Here is a 20321-nt window from a genome sequence, read left to right as displayed (position 1 = left end):
TTATTCAAATTAGCAGTAGATACTAGTTTTTTAGAATTAGAGCAACCTACTTACATACATTTTCATGACGTTTATACCAATTTGGGACGATTATTATTATAGTCGAAGTACTAGAGAAATCAGCGGTGTTTCTTACAAGGAGACTTACTCTTACTAATAACAATTTAGGTAGTAGTGTGTTAGTACAAAAGCTGGAAACCACTGAACTTTATCGTTTATCGACGTTATAATTTACTATATATACTAATATTATAAAGAGGAAAGATTTGTATTTTTGTATGTTTTGAAATAACTCAAAAACTCATCAACTTGCCCTTATCCCTTATTGCAAGTCGGCACAGTATGTGCTGCTCTTCCATACATCTCTATCAGCAGTCATATCTGAATCCACTCCTTTCTTAAGCATATCCTCTTTCACACAATCTAATACTTTCTTCTTCCTCTTCCTTTGTAGCTCCATGTTATTATTGAGTAACATAGGTCATGTTTTATTTTTTTTAACTAGCTGTTCCCACGCGACTTCATCCTCATGAAATTATAAAAATTTCATTTTAGTGTTCACATTTGTCGAATTATCAATTGCAAATGTCAAAAAGACATGACATGAAGACATAGCATGGTAACCTTGCTTCCTTGATGTTGGCAGCAACTTTTGGTCTCCTTCCCCCATTAGGGTTTTTATCCAAAATATTTACCCCCTAAATTAATAGCGTGAAAATATATAGCCTAAAGCGTAATTTAGTCTTTTTATAAAAAAAAGCATTATTCAAAAATATGGTGTAATTGCCGACATCTTAGGCAACAAAGAAGTGTGTGTTTACGCTTTATTATAATAGTATAGATTCCTCGCGGATGAAGTCACGAGAAACAGCTTGTCGATCAATATTTGCAACACATTTAGTATTAATTACATAGCTTAAATTAGCTGTTTTAGATGCACTTGCGTCAGTAGGCTTTAAATTTTTATTAATATAAGATAAATTATGTTTGTGGTACAAGTTTAAAATAAAGCAATTACAACGTAAACCTGTTAATCTCTGGAGTGTCATCTCTCTTCTCTCTCTTCTATTCCTATGTCCCCAAAGTTGGGCAGAGGGCGTCCACAGTACGCCGCCAGCTCGCTCTGTCTTGGGCTCTGCGTTGTATCTTGAACCATGACAGCCCGATTGCCTTCTAGTCGGCCGCCACTGAACTTCGCCAGGTTTGTTTAGGGCGGCCACGCTTTCGTGTTAATTTTGGGATCCACTCTAGGGCTTCCCTGGGAATGTGGAGTGTCATAGGGTATATTATATTGACACAAAATACATACATTTGACATGACAATTGGCATTGTAATGAAATATTAAAAAGAATTAGTTTGCATTGTACAGTAGACTGTATCTTGCTGGTAAATATACAGGCTTGCAGTTCAAAGATATATTAGACAACTAGCTGTTCACGTGCGAATTCATCAGCATAAAATTATTATATTGTTTACATGTGTCAAATTGTCAATTGCAAATGTCAAAATGACATGACATGACAAAACTTGGCAATCTTGCTTCCTTGATGTTCTCTTTACCCTCATTAGGGTTTTAACCAAAATATTTATCCCCAAAGTTTAATGGCGTGAAAATGTATAGCCTAAAGCGTGACGTAGGTGTAGGGCTTTTTATTAAAAAAGAATTATTCAAAAATAAGCTGTAATTGCTGACATCTTAGGCAACAAAGAAGTGTGTGTTTATTATAATAGTATTGATATAGTTACAAGTTCAATTTGGATAAAAACCCTAATATGGGAAAGAGACCATAAGTTGCTGCCAACATCAAGGAAGCAAAGTTGTCATCATGTCATGTTATTTTGACATTAGTAATTGATAATTTGACAAATGTAAACAATAAAATAAATTTATTATAATTTCCTGCGCATGAAGTCGCACAGGAACAACTAGTTTAAAATATTTAACAAAAATTTAAAATCGCTACCGCTTATAAATTAAATTTGTGACGGCCTTGACTTAATACTTGGCATTAGTTTTTATGTTTTAATTACATTCGTATTTAAACTATTGTTAACTTTTTTCACCATATAATTTTAATCCACTTTTTTTTAAAGAGTTCCGTACATTTTTTCTTAATTTAAACTTTTAAATAAGTCGGTTAGTAGTAAAAAAAGAAGAAACAGTGCTGTAGAAACATCGCCCAGGGTGACTGAAACGACAAATCGATTTGAAAGATGGATACCTGATGAGCATGTATGGAAAAGTCACTATCAACAAGGGGACAAGGCCCACAGAGGGACGTCAGCATCTGTTTCCATAAATTGCTGTCAGCTATTATATCTGAATTCACTTACTTAAGCATAACCTCTTTGAAAATCCATTTTTCTTCGGTCTTCTATTGTAGCCACATTCAATCTTCATACTATCTTGTTAGTCTTCATACTCATAGCGTCGGTGGCTCAGTGGTATGAACACTTGACTTGTAATCTACAGGTCTTGGGTTCGAATCCCGCCATGTACCAAAGTGATTTTCGATTTTTCGAATTTTCATATGTACATAATTTACCAGACGTTCTTACGGTGAAGTTAAACATCGTGATGCCTGCACATATCGGCGAAGAAATTCAAAGATATGTGTGAAGTCAACCAACTCGCAATTGGCCAGCGTGGTTGACTATGGTCTAGTCACCCCGTATTAGGGTAGGCTCCGAGCCCCTCGGTGGGGACGTATAGTGAGCTGGTGATGATGATGACTATCTTGTTTATATCCTTCCTCCTTATCCTACTCCCGTAGGGTGCAACAGGTTTTTGTCCTCCACATAACTTTCATCCGTCCTCTCAGTCACTCCCTTCTTGACGTACCTTTCACGTTATACATACTCTTTTTACGTCTACCTCTACCGGTGTACCACGCTCATACTCTTCGCGTAATCATCATCTCCCCTGCCTTATCCTACTCCCGTAGAGTCGGTGCACCGGGTTTTCGTCCTCCAAAGCATTCTATCATCCGTCATCTCCGTCATCACTCTCTTCTTGATCATGTTACCTTTCACGCAATCCATCCATCTCTTTCTAGGTCTACCTCTACCGATGTACCTCCACATTCATATCTAACATCCTTCTTACATGCGATTCATCCCTTCTCATAACATGCCCCCACTCTAACCTTTTACTCCTTATTTTCTCAACCACTGGGGCTAATCTCAAACTTCCTCTAATATACTCATTTCGTATCTTATCCAATCGTGTTACCACACATCCATCTTAACATTCGCTTTCCGCTACATGTATTCTCCTTTCATCCGTCCCTTTTACTGCCCAACATTCAGATGCATACATCATGACAGGTCTTACGACGGTTTTGTAAATTTCGCGTAATATAGAAAAAGATGGTTTCTCCACGGATCCCCAAAAATAACACTTCAAAGTAGTGATGAGAGAAAAAAAATAACGTATAACTTTAGAATTTCTTACCGCGTAAGTAATTCGAACGTAATGGAAACGTGCAAATATACAGAAATAAAGTGCAAATATGACATCAATTGGAAATATTTCTTTAAACAGGTAAATAAACTATTTTTTTCCTGAAAATTTATATCCATACCATTTCTATTTATTACGTTACTAAGTGAACATAACTGAAGTACTTTAGGAGCCTATTCTTGTAAGTAGCCTAAGTATTCTTCTTCCTCTACATGTATGACAATCATCGAGATCTGCAGTTTAGTACAAACTTCAAACATACATATTAACTTTCGCATTTATAATACTACGAGCTGTTGCCCGCGACTTCGTCCGTGTGGTATAAGAAAACATACGAACTATATAAATTACAAAAAGCTACGTATCTCGGGTACCGGACATTTCTCGGGGATGAAGCTTATCCCATGTGTACTCCAGACTTTGTTTTATATCTGTGCCAAATTACAATAAGATATGTTGAACCGTTGCAGAATGATCGAGTAAACATTAAAAAACTAAATTAATGAATCCCGCAAGAACCGTAACTATTCCCGGGATAAAAAGTAACCTATGTGTTCTTCCAGACTATGCTCTAAACCTGTGCCAAATTTCATGGAGATACGTTCAGCAGTTTAGGCTACAAACGCTAACAAACATCCATCTAAACTTTCGCATTTATAATATTAGGAAGATTTAGATAAACAAACCTTTCCTTTTCATAATAATAGTATAGATAACTAAGAGTAATTAGAGATAGATAAGGATTTAGACACGTGTGCGGTCTTCCACACACAAGCGTGACTTGACTAAACTATCGCACAACTGTGTAGTCTCGCTTTGATTTCCATTTCTAGTTGTGCAACTAAACAGTTGAAGCCGCGGAACAAACGACAATCGCACACGATAGTTTAGTCAAAGGTGACCGCCACAAATAAAGGTCCGTGGCCTCTTCTTTACGATTCTTCTCTGTGAGGGTAGTTGTGTAATTAATGAATTAATTACTTCCAGCTTTTCGTATGCTGTGGTGCGTGGTCCTTCTTCTTCATTATAGGTTTGAATCTTGGAGCTCCTACAGTCTACATTCCCCAGCTCAGAAAAGAGACAGCTGTCAGCGATGAAATGGCATCATGGTTATGTAAGGTTTCATCCACAAGACGTTATAAAAACTATATTTCATTGTTTACATTTGACATTGGATAACAATTACCGTGACTATGGCTTGATTCTTTGCGGCTTTGGCTTGTAGTTTTTGTCTCTTTCCAGCATGATGGTTACTTCCAAATTATTTACCTCCTAAGTTTAATAGCGTGGAAATATATAGCCTAAAGCGTGACGTAGGTGTAGGGGTTTTTATTAAAAAAGAATTATTCTTAAATATGCTGTAATTGCTGACATCTTAAGCAACAAAGAAGTATGTGTTTACGCTTTATTATATTAGTACTAGCTGTTCCCGTGCGGCTTCATCCGCATGAAATTAAGAAAATTTTATTTTATTGTTTACATTTGTCAAATTATCAATAGCAAATGTCAAAATGACATGACGAACCTTGACAATCTTGCTTCCTTGATGTTGGCAGCAATTTATGGTCTCTTTCCCCCATTAGGTTTTTTTAACCAAAATTTTTACCCCCTAAGTTTAATGGCTTAAAATATACAGCCTAAAGCGTGACATAAGTGTAGGGCTTTTTATTAAAAAAAAAGCAATATACAAAAATATGGTGTAATTGCTGACATTTTAGGCAACAAAGAAGTGTGTGTTTACGCTTTATTATATTAGTATAGATATAGATTACTCTTATTAACGTAATTATTAAGATTTCTTTCGTTTACAGGTTCCTCATCAGGATTCTCTGCGATACCCAGTTTGTTCATCATAACGTTCCTTTCCAAGCATTACGGAAGAAAGACAATATTTATAATTGGAAATTTTAATTTACTTATTTCTCTATTTATATTTTATTTCAGTACAACGCCTACACAAATATTAATAAGTCATATTACTAGTGGTTTTGGTTATGCGGCATGTTTTAGTAATAATATATTAATAGTCGCTGAATATATACATCCTAAATATCGCGGTGTGTTCTTAGCTGTGAAATCGACGTCCGTCGTGTCCGGAGTTTGGGCCGCGAATGCGATTGGAACGTTTTTAAATTGGAGGGTAATACCTATTTTTGGATTGGTTCTATCATTTTTTGCGTTTACCTCCTTTTTTTGGCCTGAATCACCATATTGGTTGGCGAATAAAGGTAAATTTGATGAATGTAAGAAATCCTATATTTGGTTGAATGGTTCTAATGATGAGGTTTTTAAAGAAATTGATTTTTTAATACAATTTGAAAAGCAAAGTTTGAATTTTAAATTTGATTTAAATATAATTGTTAAGGAGGAGTTTTATAAACCTATTTTGATATCTTTTTTACTTATGATACAATATCATTTTTCGGGTAAATTCATTTTTAGTATCTACGCTTTAGATATTATAAAGAAAATAACGGACAGTGAATCTACCGCGTACATAGGCATGTTAATCTTAGACGGAATAACAGTATTTGGTATGTATTTCGGATGTTTTTTGGCTAAAATACTTAAAAGACGTACGCTGTATTTATGGGCTTCTGTTATTGGAATATTCTTTCTATTCTCTATATCGTTATATTTGTTTTTATGTGAAAAATCATTGGTGCGCGAGAATAAGTTTGTTTCGATATTATTATTAGCTTCATTTTCTGTTTCAATTAGTTGCGGTCCAATGATATTAAGTACGTCTATTTATGGTGAAATATTACCTTCTCGGTTCAAATCTTTAGGCGTTATTTTAACCGCTTTGTTATTTTATCTGTTACTATCGACTATGTTGAAAATAGCGCCCGTTATTTTTAAATATATCGGATTGGATGGTGCGTTCCTTTTTTACGGAATTACGTCGGGTTTGTGTTGTTTATTATTAGTGAAATATTTACCGGAAACTAAAGATAAAACTTTACAAGAAATCGAAGAATTATTTAAACGGAAAGAAAGAGTAATTGAATTAGAAAAATTGCAAATATAAATATGCCGGCCGTATTTTTCCGAATATTCTAGCTTTTGTGACTCTGTCCATGTGGAAAAAAAAACAAAAAAGTGGTTATTGTACGACAACCTTAATAGATAGATATATGCTATTGCGGACTTTTATTTAGCAAATTTAAAGGGCTACAATTCTTCCATACATCATTTTTATGTAAGTCTTATAGTTTTGGCTACGTAAGCAAAGAAAGCATTGACCCTAAATTTCGTCTCGCGATTTTGAGCTAAACAAGTTAACTACGTCGTAGTCTTTGCCTCCAAAAATAAAAACAAAAAAACGGGACCCACCTGCAAGCATTACCTTTCGGATAAAAAAAGAATTATCAAAATCGGTCCACTAGCGGCGGAGTTATGCCGTAACACACATAAAAAAAATAAAACAAACATACAGACGAATTGAGTACCTCCTTCTTTTGCGTCGGTCAAAAAGTAAGAAGCCTATGTATTCTTCCAAACTATTCTCTACATCTATGACATTCATCGAGATCTGTTAACTATTTTAGGCGACACTAACAAACATCCACCTAAACTTTTATATTAGTAAGATATGAAAAAGATTATGTAATGCGTGGTATACTTTCCCAGTACAGTCAGTCAACTGACTGGCAATCAACTGGCACGATGTGATTAGCGCACCAGTGAATACAATCTACTACTATCACAACTGGCCAAGTGCAATCCCAAAAGCAATAGATAAGCAAGTAACTAGCACTACCATGCCAGATATTGTTCTAACTGGCTTGCAAATCTCTAGATATTTGATTTTGTGACAGCTATGTACGGCAGTTGAGGGAGAGTGGGTCTCCTTGAGATTTTACTGGCATATGTGAGTGCTTGCCAGTAACTGGCAGTGTTAGGTATTTAATGACATATGTATTTCCGCTACAACTATAGATGGCGTTGTAATAAAACCAGTGATGAATTATGAATTAGTTTTATTTTCAAACCTACTGTTAGATATTTCGACACAAATGATTTCTTTTAAAATATAGAATGCTTGTAAATTACTTAAAAACACACAATTAAAACTCAAAAAATGGGACAACGTAAAGACATCGACCGTTCCGTGGTGACGACTAGAAAAATACTGAGACAGCGACTGAGCGCCGGAGCCACTCCTTACCAAGTAAACTACCCCCCAATATTCCTTCCGGTACCTAATATTTTCCTAAAAATATTGTTGTCTATACTATCTATACTATATAGATAAAGCGTAAACACACACTTCTTTGTTGCCTAAGATGTCAGAAATTACAGCATATTTTTGAAAAATACTTTTTTAATAAAAAGCCCTACACCTACGTCACGCTTCAGGCTATATATTTACACGCCACTAAACTTGGGGTGTAAATATTTTGGATGAAAACCCTAATGTGGGAAAGAGACCATAAGTTGCTGCCAACATCAAGGCAGCAAGGTTGCCATGTTTTGACATCATGCCATGTCATTTTGACATTTGCAATTCAAAATTTGACACATGTAAACAACAAAATAAAATTTTCTTAATTTTATGCGGATGATGTCGCACGGGAACAACTAGTTTTAAATAAAGATAAATAGTATTGATAAATACCATAGATTAAGAAATGACTTTAAAAAATACAGAGTATATCAAAATATTTAAAAAGCTAACACTAAGTAAAAAAATTACGCCTTTTTCATTGTTTATTTTTTTATTCATTTCATTATCTAACAACATTCAATTAATTTGATTGTTGTAAAAAACTAACGCTAAATTATTCATCGATTCATGTTAAACGCAAATCGACGTTTCAAATTATACCTTGACACAAAAATGTAACGGTTTTTTATTACAATTTCCCTTAATTTTAACCTAAAAAAATGTTTTTAATTTTTAAGAACAAACCAATCAAATTCAATCACATTCAAATTGCAAACTTTTTGATTTTAACATTTATGTACCTTTGTTTGCTTTAATAATGAGTTTAAAATCGCCATATTTATACAAATGTCAAAGAGGAAAGATTTGTACTTTATGACCGACTTCCCAAAAGAGGGAGGTACTCAATTCGTCTGTATGCTTTTTTTATGTGTCACGGCATAACTCCGCCATTAGTGAACCGATTTTGATGATTCTTTTTTTATCCGAAAGGTACTGCTTGTGTATTGGAATAACTCGAAAACCAATTGACCGATTTGAAAAATTCTTACACCATTAAAAAGCTACATAATCACTGAGTAACAAAGACTACATGTTTTTTTATTATTTTTTAATACCACAGACTCAAAATCGCAAACAACTACTAGTTAATATAATGTGAAATATTAACGAGCAAAATGAATGGAAAAATACAATGATTTATTACATTTTTATTCATATTTATAATACGAGTAGTTTCCGTTTCACGCGATTAATTAACTATATAAATGCAAAACTTAAGAAATAATTCAGTACTTTGTTTGTCAGTGATGAAGTATTTCGTGATTTTAGTGACATTGTCACGTGTCTCTTGTATCATCTATGACACGTTTACTGGTCGGGAAGTGGCCCTTCAACGTCGAATGAGCAATTCAACACAAGATTTATTAGATGGCTTGAGTTTATTCTATCAAATAAGACCGTAAGTTGAACATTTACATCTACGACATAAATGCGAAAGTTTAGATGGATGGATGTTAGAGTTTGTAGCCTAAACGGCTGCACGCATTTCGATGAAATTTGGTATAGAGATAGAGGATAGTCTGGAAGAACACATAGTCTATTCAATTTTTTTTAACTCCACGCGGATGGGAGTCGTGGGCGAAAGCTGGTCTTTGAACAAACTATCGCTCAACATTGTGCGATTGTCGATTGTTTTGCAGCCACTTCAACAGTTTAGTTGCAAAACTTGCAACTAAACTGTTCAAATGCGCACTCTCTTAGTAGTTATGGAAAACTAGCTGTTCCCGTGCGGCTTCATCCGCATAAAATTATGAAAATTTTATTTAATTGTTTACATGTGTCAAATTATCAATTGCAAATGTCAAAATGACATGACGATGACAAACCAAGGCAACCTTGCTTCCTTGATGTTGGCAGCAACTTATGGTCTCTTTCCCACATTAGGGTTTTTATCCAAAATATTTACACCCTAAGTTTAATGGCGTAAATAATAATAGCCTACAGCGTGACGTAAGTGTAGGTCTTTTTATTAAAAAAGAATTATTCCAAAATATACTGTAATTGCTGACATCTTAGGCAACAAAGAAGTGTGTGTTTACGCTTTATTATAATAGTATAGATATAGATTAGCTATACAGGCTTCTAAAAGACAGATAAACGGTTAAAAATCAGTCATCTTCCAGATGGTGTACAATAGACGTTCCAGAATGTTCACCTTACGAGCCGCGTCGTGTAGACGGCACATGCAACAACCTGCGATTCCCCACACGGGGGGCGACTTTCACCCCCTACCATCGCTTACTACCCCCCAACCATTCCACATTCGGAGGTCTAAGGACATCAACGAGCGGTGAACCACTCCCCAATGCGAGGAAACTTCGAGTGTCGTTGATATCTGATGGTCGAGTCCATAATAAATACTACACACAATTGGTCACAAATCAATTGTTAATGATAACTGGTGATATCACATCGGCTCATGATACGATCAACTACATCGTGGTAACAACTACTTGTTGCTTCCCTGGGGGTGCGTTGAACCCTACTTGTATGCCGATAGAAGTGCCGTTCAATGATATACATTTAAGAGAAAGTGGGATACGATGCCTCAATTTGACGAGAGCCTTAACGTATCAGAGGTTTGGATGTGCCCCGATATCACTTCCACCGGAAAGAGTGAGTATTTTAACACGGAAACTATTATTAGTTGATACTTCATACTGTTAGGAATAAAATTAGTACCGTGCTATAGAATTGGCGCAACTCTAGATTATCGGCATAAACGTCACGTCCCTAGCTGACAGCTGTCAATGTCACTAGAAGTATGGATAGATTGGCGCGTAACTTGAGTCTTGACGAGAAGTATTGCTCTGAGTTAAAAGCGACAGTATCAATTAAATAAGTTGTCTAATAATACTATACATAAATGCGAAAGTTTAAATGGATGTTTGTTAGTTTGTTGCCTAAACGGATGAACGGATTTCGATGAAATTTGGTATAGATGTAAGAGTCTGGAAGAACACATAGGCTACTCACTTGTGTTTTTTTTATTCCACAAGGACGGAGTCGCGGGCAAAATCCATTCTACTATAATATGAAGATTTTTTTTTGTGACTGATTTGTCACTGTTTGCCTTGAAGAGGCATTTACAAATTCACCGGGCTTGAGGTGGTCCAGCGCAGATGGCGCTTAGCCTAAACCTCATAATAGCATAAACCTGAATATAAAGAGAAAAAGATTTGTTTATATTGAATACGATCCAAAATTACTGGTTTGAAAATTCCATCCGCGTAGTATAAAAAAAAAATCAAAATCCGTTCAGCCGTTTAGGCTACAAACTCAAACATCTAAACTTTCGCATATGCGCACCTCCATATAAACTCAGAAATCAAAGCGAGACTAAACGGTTGTACGATAATTTAGTTGTGTGCGCCTTCCAGATAAACACATCACCTCCACTCCTTGATATCTCTAATATGTACGGAATCAATAGTATCGGAGTTGATCAGTCCAGGTTAAAAGTTGATGGATTACTACGTTTTGAAGTTGACAAGGGGAAAGAATGGCCACCGAATGGGGCTCCTATCTGTTTAGCAAATGAACTGCCTCAAGAGACGTATTGCTATAATGGAGGTAACAACTTAAGACATGTAAATCTTACTAATATTATAAACTAGTTAAATCCCGTTACTCCATCCACGAGGAATTAAAAAAAGTAAAAGCAGGTAGCCTATGCGTTTTTCCAGATTATCCTCTACGTCTACGCCAAATTTCATCGAGATCCGTTCAGCAGTTTAGGCTACAAACTCTAACAAACATCCATCCATCTAAACTTTCGCATTTATAATATTAGTACGATACGATGTTTAGATGAATGGATGTTTGTTAGAGTTTGTATCCTAAACTGCTGAACGGATTTTGTTGAAATTTGGTAAAGATGTAGAGGATAGTCTGGAAGAAGACATAGGCTACTCAGTTTTTTTTTAATTCCACGCGGACCGAGTCGCGCGCGAAAGCTAGTTATCTGTATGTATACTAATATTATAAAGAGGAAAGATTTGTATTTTTGTATTTATTGAAACAACTCTAAAACTGGGCCGAATTCAAAAATTCTTTCATTATAAGAAGGTTACGTTACTAGAGAGTAATAATAGGCTTTGTTTTTCATTATTTTTTTTTATCTCATGCGGATGAAGTCGCAAGCAACAGCTATCTTTACTAATATTATAAAGTGGAAAGATTTCTATTTTTTTATATTGATATAACTCAAAAACTACTGGGCCGATTTCAAAAATTCTTTTACCGTTAGAAAGGTAATTTATCTGTAAATAACATAAGCTATAATTTTAAATTTCACGCGGACGATGTCGCAAGCTGGTAATAAAAAAAATATCGCGGAATTTCCCTGACTACTTCAAATACTAATCTAATGGATCTCAAGTATTCGGTGACCATAGAGTTTTAATTTATTTTTGTCCCATTAACTGTAGTTTGAAATATTCATCAGGTAATCCAGGTTTAAACGCCCCTCTTGGCATCCAACTGGTCGGTTTATGGCATTTTCGGAGTCACAACCAGATCGCCAGGATCTTAGCTCAGATGAACCCTTGTTGGGGAGACGAGCGGCTGTTTTTAACTGCACGAGATATTAATTTGGCGTTATACCAACATATAACATACTATGAATTGATGCCGGAAGTACTAGGTATGTGTTAAAAAAGCGCCAATAGCCTAATGGTTTGGGGTACGGACTTAATTATGCGGTCGAGAGTTCTCCCGCCATTCAACTGAGCACAAGCTTGGAGCTTAGTTGGAATGTTTTTTTTTATATCATAACGTGGCAAACTCGCAAGCGGCCTGAATCCACCGAAATGGAAAGCGACCGTTGCACATAAACATCCGCTATTGCAGCGCTGCCTACCCTTCATCGACGGAGGAGACTGCATAAAGAGGACATTTCCCCTTCCTATGTGTCTCCTCCATCGTCAAATCTACTTTTCCTTCGCATCCTTTCCTATTAAAAAAGGGTAGAAAGAGAAAGGGACTAAAATTAGGCCTCCGGCACCGCACTCGTCAGACGAAACGCGGAATTGCTTCCACTTCACGCCTGTTTTCTGTGTGGTTCACGCTATTAAACTAAACTAGAGTAAATAAATTGGAAAACAAACCATCATGTGGTAAAGGGAGCATAAACTACAAGCTGCCAACATCAAGAATTTTGACATTTGCAATTGAGAATTTGACAAATGAAATAATAATTTTTTTACAATTTCATACGGATCCAAGTCTTGATATATACTTTATTTTTAGGTTATAAATTATTGCTAAAAAACCAAGTTATATACGAAACAAACGGACACGTGGACGATTACGACGATTCTGTAGAGCCACGCGTCAGTATTGAATACGTCATCGCAACGAGATGGTTCCACACACTACAAGAAGGAAGACTTCAGTAAGCAAATGTTTCTTTAATTTTCTCATGACTTCTACGTAATATTCTATCTATATCTATCTATATAATAAAATTGGAGTGTCTGTTTGTTATATCAAAAAAAAAAATCTAGATTTCTAGATGTCTGTCTGTCTAATCTCCGAAGCTGGGCCGATTTCGACCTGACTTTCACTGGAGGGTAGCAGACATACCCTCATATTATAGGTTACTTTTTTTAATTCCGCGCTGTCAAAATGTAACAGGAGGTCCAAATTTGCGCTAACAATGTTTGCGGGTGACAGCTCGTACTAAAATACCATAGTTTCTCTAAATAAGGTTGATTAGTTTGAATAATCACGTTAATATATCGAATTAAATTCAATTAAGGTAAATTAAGGGACAGATATAATCTATACTAATATTATAAAGAGGAAAGATTTGTATTATTGATCTTTGTATGTATTGAAATAACTCAAAAACTACTGGGCCAATATAAAATCTGTAGTTTCTCTGGTGTTGAGGATGTCCATGGGCGTCGTTGACCACCTTGGTGTTCACGCCGCTCGTTTGCCCCCTTTTACTATAAAAAAAAATAAGTAACTCTTTCACTATTAGAAAGGTAATTTATCTGTAACATAGTCGATGTTGGTTTTATTATTTATAATTTCTCCCAGACGAAGTGGTGTGCAACAGTTAGCCTATACTAATTTCTATTTTTGATTTTTGTATATATTGTAATAACTCGAAAACTACTGGGCCAGTTTTAAAATTTTTTTCACTGTTAAAGATAATTGATCTTTGACTAACATAGGATGTGTAGGTTTTATTATTTTTTTATTTTACGCGGACGGAGTCGTGGGAGAAAGCTAGTTAAATAATAAAAAAAATAAACGGATAATTTTCCTTTCTAACGGTGAAAGAGTTTTTAAAATCGGCCCAGTAGTTTTTGAGTTATTTCAATACAAAAATGCAAATCTTTCCTCTTTATAATATTTGAATAGAATACCTGGAAAAGTATCCTCATTGTTCTAGATTATTCGATAATCAAGGAAAATTCCTCAATGAATTAGATATGACGGATTACACTCTACGTACTGGAGCGTTGCGTGTCAATAATACTGTAGAGGGAGTGACGCAAGGCGCGTTTCGAGAGCCCTGCGCCGGCAATGACCTCTACGTTGACCCTGAAGTAATACTTTTACAAGTTTCTAATGTTTCTCTATTCAATTCATAGATGGCGCTTTTCTATATTGTATTTCGATATGGGCAATAGAAATTCTATCTTGAAACTCACAAATTTCACATAAAATACAAAAAGATTTCTATCCAATTTCTCTTGTCATTCCATAGATGGCGCTTTTCTATAATGTGTTTTATGTGGTCAATGGAAATACTTTCTTGAAACTAATTTCTTACAAAAAAAGACATTTAGAATTATCCCCAACCGTCACTCCGTGGGGACAGATGGGAGTAAAAAGTTTTATCCGTCCCACCTTTTGCGACGAGGGACGGTTGGAACTTATTGGTGTAGATAAGTAATTCTCTTACTAGTTTCTATAATTTCTCTATTCATTCCATAGATGGCGCTTTCATGCAATGTGTTTTATGTGGGCAATAGAAATACTTACTTGAAACTAATAAATTTCACACAAATAATAATTTCTAAAAGACATTTATATGAAAATATCCGATATTCGTTCTAATTTGGGGAACTCAATTTCTCTCATTTCATAGATGGCGCTTTTCCATAATGTATTTCATTATGGGTAATGGAAATTCTTTCTTGAAACTAATTTCTTACAAATGAAAGATATTCAAGATAGTATTGAGGATTTATCAATAGATGGCGTTAGTGTGATGTGTAAATTGAAGTACTAAATGCCTCTAAATATTTTTGAATCTCTTGGATTTCTATTCATATTGCATTTTAGTAGATTTTGTAATTAAGGATATCTGTCATGTGGCTTATTTTCTTTGCCCGTCTAATATTTGAAACGTGTTATAGATAGGGGAGCGGATACTAGGTCCGTTACAGCGAGCCTCTGACGTTTCTAGCAGCGATATTATGAAAGGACGTGATGTAGGACTTCCTTCATACAATCGTTATAGAGAGCTCTGCCATTTGCCTATCGCTAATACCTTCGATGACCTCTACCAATGGATGCCTAAAGATGTTCGTATAAATCTTATCTTTAGTGTAAAACCATTAAAAACATATACAAAATCACGTTTAATCTTACTAAGAAATGTTTCAGTTTATATAGACGTTTGTTAGCTTGTACACAAAACTGCTAAATGGATTTTCATGAAATTTTGTTTAGACGTAGAGGACAGTTTTAAAGAACACATAGGCTCACTCTTGTTTTAATTCCACGTAGACGGAGTCGCGGGCGAATATTAGTAAAGCCCATATTAATGATAGCTGCCACCAGATATAGCCCAAATTTATCCGCCGACATTTATTACTTCATCTATAGACAAATTGCATAATAATGAAAATCTAAAATTAACTACTTAAAAAATATAGATAAAAACATTGTTAAAAATACTTTGGCCTTGATTAAAATAATAAACCATAAAAATCACTGACCTCTAAAAATGGACAGGATAAAAATATTATTTTGTGTCTGATTTCCACGATTTTGGTACTATCTGTAGCAGTTGTTTAGACAAAAATTAGAATTGAAAATAGACATTGTCAATTCAAGCAAAAGCAATTTCCCAAACACCTATCCATTTATACAGATCAGTGATAAAACTAGGTATCACTTTAATCATTAATTCCAGCAAGTAGACGTGATATCTCGTAGTTACGAGTCTGTGGAAGACGTTGATCTGTTAGCTGGTATAATGGTGGAGCGACCACTGCCGGGTGCTATGGTGGGTCCAACCCTCGCCTGCATCATGATAGACCAGCTCCTACGCTGGAGACGATCTGATAGATTCTGGTATGAGAACTCTATACATGCGGGATCGTTTACACAAGGTGAGTTCTTAGGCTATAACCCCGTTAGAATCTACTTTTTTTTAATTGAAATTGAATATTACTGTTTTTATTAGGTTTAGAAAATTGTGATATATTTTTGTGTTTTTAGCTTTAAGATATAAATTTAAATTTAGGAATAAACTTTGTTAAAATCTTACTTATATTATAAATGCGTAAGTTTAGATGCATGGATGTTCGTTCAGCAGTTTAGGCTACAAACTCTAACAAACATCCATCTAAATAATTCAAACATTTTGTGATAATGTTTAGTTTTTTTGGTAATAGATGGAGTTTTTTAATAATTTTGTAACATCGTCAATAAAAAGACACGAGACACTAAAATTGACAACTGAAATACCTTTCGGAGAAATAACCGGTGAAAATAATTTGTTCACTGTCTCGTCTGAATATTTCTTAAACTCCTATAGATTTTAAAGTTTATTTCAGAACAATTGTATGAAATTCGAAAAATGACAATCGCCCGATTGATTTGTGACCACGGAGACTCAGTGGATTCTATACAACCGTATGCTTTTGTACTTCCTAATTATAGGTATGTACAAATATATACTATCTATACTATTATAATAAAGCGTAAACACACACTTCTTTGTTGCCTAACATGTCAGCAATTACACCATATTTTCGAATAACTCTTATTTTTAAAAGCCCAACACTTACGTCACGCTTTAGGATACATAATTTTAATGCCATCAAACTTAGGGGGAAATATTTTTGATAAAAACCCTTATGTGGGAAAGAGACCATAAGTTGCTGCCAACATCAAGAAAGAAAGATTACTAAGGTTTATCATCTCATGTCATTTTGACATTTGCAATTGATAATTTGACACATGTAAACAATAAAATAAAATTTTCATAATTTCATGCGGATGAAGCCGCACGGGAACAGCTAGTGTATACAAAAATATATATTCCCAAGCCTTTCTATCCATTAAAAAATCTGTATTTTATTGTTTGCTTCTGTAAAAAAATTAACTACATATATCGGAGTTCAAATACACAAATAACAATGGTCTTTGACATTGGATAACAATTACCGTTACCAGCTGACTCAGCTCCTTTACTATTGGCTTATAGTTTTTGTTTCTTTCCCGTACAACTAATTTTTCTTATAAATTCGTCCCCGAAATTAAATATCGTTAAAATATATAGCCTAAAACATATAAGTGTAGGGTTTATTATTATTTTGAAAGAATTATACACAAATATGTTGTGATTGCTGACATTTTACATAACAAAGTGTGTGTTCACACTTTATTTTCTATACTAATATTATAAAGAGGATAGAATTGTATTTTTGTATGTATTAAACTCAAATACTACTGAACAAATTTTAATTCTAGCACCATTAAAAAGCTTTTAACAGTGGTAGAGTCCGCTTTAACATCTTTGCACGAATGGGCCGGCACGCCCCCAATACCACGACCACACAGAAGACAGGCGTGAAATGGAAGCAACTCCGCGTACAGTCTGATGAGTGTTGTGCCGGAGGCCTAATTTTAGTCCCTTTCCCTTTCCACCCTTTCTTAAGAGGAAAGGATGGGGGGAAAAAGTGGATTGGACGGTGAAGGAGATGCATAGGAAGGGGAAATGTCCTCTTTATGTGCGTCTACTCCTCCGTCAATTAGGGTAGGCAACGCATCTACAATTGCGGATGTCTATGGGCAGCGGTCGCTTTCCATTTCGGTGGATTCAGGCCGCTTGCGAGTTTGCCACCTCGTATTATAAAAAAAAGCTATATTAAACTGAGTAACACAGGCTATGTTTTTACTATTTTTACGAGCAACAGCCAGTACTAGTATAAATAATAAATATAAAAGATTTGTATTATTTTTTTATATTTACAGGAATGAAATAACAGACTGCTCGAATATTCCTGCCCTCAATTGGGACGTTTGGAGAGATTCCAGTTGCAACAATAATCCACAGAATTCAACAATAACACAATTAAATACAACACAAAATGTATGAAATAAATATGATTATGCAATATTATTTTGTTTTTTTTTATTCATTAAAATTATTAAAAAAGGGATTTAAAAAAACTTGAGACATTCACATGATGACCATTAACGCCATCTATTGATAGATCCCTAAAACCATTGATTTTATTTAAATTAATTGCCGATAGATGTCATTGAATTATCTTACTAATATCTTACTATCTTACTAATATTATAAATGCGAAATTTTAGATGGATGGATGGATGTTTGTTAGAGTTTGTATCCTAAACGGCTGTATGGATTTCGATGAAATTTGGCATAGATGTAGATGGTCCGGAAGAACACCTAGGCTACTTTTTTTTTTTAATTCCACGTGAACGGAGTCGCGGGCGAAAGCTAGTGGTTTTATAAAGATGAATCTTATTATTTGTATAACTTTGATTTTGTACAGTATGTCTTTGTTTACTAACTTTTGCCCGCGTTTCCGCGCTAAAAAACTAAACAAGTAAGGTTATGTTCTTCCAGACTATTTTCTATATCTGTTATATGTTTATGTTTAAATAAGAACACAGAGGCCATATACTTTTTTTTTTATTCCACTCGGACAGAGTCGCGGGCGAGAGGTAGTAATTATGTACATATATCATTGCAGTTACAAAAGTTATAATTATGGATAAACTAGCTTTCGCCTGCGACTCCGTCCGCGTGGAAATAAAAAACAAAACTAAGTAGCCAATGTGTTCTTTCAGACTATCCTCTACGTCTATGCCAAATTTCATCGAAATCCATTCAGCCGTTTAGGCTACAAACTCTAACAAACATCCATCTAAACTTTCGCATTTATAATATTAGTATGAAGTATGATTTAAAAACAAAGATAATTTTCGATTTGTATTTTACAAATATGTAAAAACACCAAAACAACTGGAGTTAACTCAAAACTACTTTCAACAGAAACCTTTTAACCACTGCTAACAAAGCCCTGGCTATAAACTAGTTAATATGGTTTTTGCTAAATTACTCCAATAATGAAAACAAGTAGATAATTAGATATATACTTAACTTGAACTCTAAAAAATAACCTACCTATTAAATTGAACCCTGACATGCTTGATTTTACACTTAAACCTCGCCTTGATCTAGATTATAGCTGAAAAAAAATGGACAAGAAATCTTTGAGAGCGAATTTTGGGATTATTCCCAACCGTTCATCCGCTCTGTCCCCATGTGAGAATGAAAAGTTTCATCCCTCCTTTTAGACCCACTATCACTAATATGGTGACGGAACCGTTACAAAATAAAATAAGCTCCAACGCGTCGGTGGCTCAGTGGTTTGAACACTTGACTTGTAATCTACTACAGGTCTTGGGTTCGAATCCCGCCGTACCAATGTGATTTCCGATTTTTCGAATTTTCACATGTACATAATTTACCCGACGTTCTTACGGTGAAGGAAAACATCGTGATGCAGCACATATCGGCGAAGAAATTCAAAGATATGTGTGAAGTCAACCATCCCGCACTTGGCCAGCGTGGTTGACTATGGCCTAGTCACCCCTTATTAGGGTAGGCGCCGAACCCCTCGGTGGGGACGTATAGTGAGCTGGTGATGATGAAGCTCCAACCGTCCCCTCGTCGCAAAAGGACGGATGGAAGAGCGGGGTGAAGGTTGGGAATAATCCGTTTTTGTACGAACATTTAAACATGTTGGTTTACTGGCATATTTATCACGTGGGCATATAGAAACTAATCTATCGCAAAACTGTTTAGTCTCGCTTTGATTCCTTTAAACTTATGGAGGCACACTACTCGATTTTTAGATCCAAGCATATTGGCTGTGAAACAATCGACAATCGCACAATAATTTTACGATAGTTTCGTCAAAGGTGTACGCCAGCTCTTAACTGAAACCATTCAGTTAAAACGATGTGTGTATTTAAAATAAGTAAAAAAAAATAAAAAAAACACACAGACGAATTAAGTACCTCCTTCTTTTGGGAAGTCGGTCAAAAACTCCAACAGTTAAAACGTCTTTGGCAGGCCCCGTATGTCAGAGTCCCGTCAAAATGTGTCCATTCATTGCGAAGCAAGCGTTAGTTAGTGTGTTAGAAGTTACTGAATTAAAAAAACTGGCATCAAAATTCCGTTAAAATCGCTCAACAAATTCCAGAGATAATTTGACAGGTAGTCAGAAATTACGGACTTAATTTGACTCCGACTTGACCTCGAATTTTAATACAACAATATTGTTTTGCACCTCAAAGTGTGTCATAGATTAGGAAAATAACCGAATCAATCC

General features: G+C 35.1%; 2 protein-coding genes and 1 long non-coding RNA gene across 4 annotated transcripts; 2 read left to right on the top strand and 1 right to left on the bottom strand.

The window, feature by feature from the left end:
* Window positions 1-3283: 3283 nt before the first annotated feature.
* On the top strand, window positions 3284-6607 carry LOC106111881 (facilitated trehalose transporter Tret1-like). 2 transcript variants are annotated; one of them, XM_013294106.1, is made up of 3 exons: window positions 3284-3545; window positions 4452-4578; window positions 5276-6607. In XM_013294106.1, the coding sequence occupies exons 1-3, from the start codon at window positions 3477-3479 to the stop codon at window positions 6493-6495; spliced, it is 1416 nt and encodes a 471-aa protein (XP_013149560.1). In that variant the 5' UTR covers window positions 3284-3476; the 3' UTR covers window positions 6496-6607. The 2 variants fall into 2 exon arrangements, with proteins under 2 accessions (XP_013149560.1, XP_013149640.1); XM_013294186.1 differs by lacking the exon at window positions 3284-3545 and adding an exon at window positions 3614-3645.
* A 2310-nt stretch (window positions 6608-8917) lies between these two features.
* On the top strand, window positions 8918-18070 carry LOC106111017 (peroxidase-like). The gene is made up of 10 exons (XM_013293017.1): window positions 8918-9094; window positions 9819-10311; window positions 11076-11268; window positions 12143-12340; window positions 12946-13090; window positions 14102-14258; window positions 15075-15242; window positions 15857-16055; window positions 16503-16608; window positions 17926-18070. The coding sequence occupies exons 1-10, from the start codon at window positions 8943-8945 to the stop codon at window positions 18047-18049; spliced, it is 1935 nt and encodes a 644-aa protein (XP_013148471.1). The 5' UTR covers window positions 8918-8942; the 3' UTR covers window positions 18050-18070.
* LOC106100138 lies at window positions 17754-20284 on the bottom strand. The gene is made up of 3 exons (XR_001225421.1): window positions 20008-20284; window positions 19109-19172; window positions 17754-17794 (listed from the first exon to the last, which is right to left on the bottom strand). It is a non-coding gene; the product is annotated as an uncharacterized LOC106100138 (long non-coding RNA).
* Window positions 20285-20321: the final 37 nt, after the last annotated feature.

The sequence above is a fragment of the Papilio polytes genome, unplaced genomic scaffold, assembly GCF_000836215.1.
Source record: "Papilio polytes unplaced genomic scaffold, Ppol_1.0 DF824493.1, whole genome shotgun sequence".
Classification (NCBI taxonomy): Eukaryota; Metazoa; Arthropoda; class Insecta; order Lepidoptera; family Papilionidae; genus Papilio; species Papilio polytes.
The sequence above is the reverse complement of the archived record's forward strand: the minus strand, read 5'-3'. Positions and strand labels throughout refer to the sequence as shown.

What these genes read in the sequence shown, in the direction of transcription:
- LOC106111881 (XM_013294106.1), top strand. Translation starts at nt 3,477, where the DNA reads ATGGAAACGTGCAAATATACAGAAATAAAGTGCAAATATGACATCAAT. An exon ending in GGAAATATTTCTTTAAACAG is followed by an intron (nt 3,546 to 4,451) that starts GTAAATAAACTA and finishes AATTACTTCCAG; the next exon opens with CTTTTCGTATGCTGTGGTGC. An exon ending in TGAAATGGCATCATGGTTAT is followed by an intron (nt 4,579 to 5,275) that starts GTAAGGTTTCAT and finishes TTTCGTTTACAG; the next exon opens with GTTCCTCATCAGGATTCTCT.
- LOC106111017 (XM_013293017.1), top strand. Translation starts at nt 8,943, where the DNA reads ATGAAGTATTTCGTGATTTTAGTGACATTGTCACGTGTCTCTTGTATC. An exon ending in TTATTCTATCAAATAAGACC is followed by an intron (nt 9,095 to 9,818) that starts GTAAGTTGAACA and finishes GTCATCTTCCAG; the next exon opens with ATGGTGTACAATAGACGTTC. An exon ending in ACCAATGGATGCCTAAAGAT is followed by an intron (nt 15,243 to 15,856) that starts GTTCGTATAAAT and finishes CATTAATTCCAG; the next exon opens with CAAGTAGACGTGATATCTCG.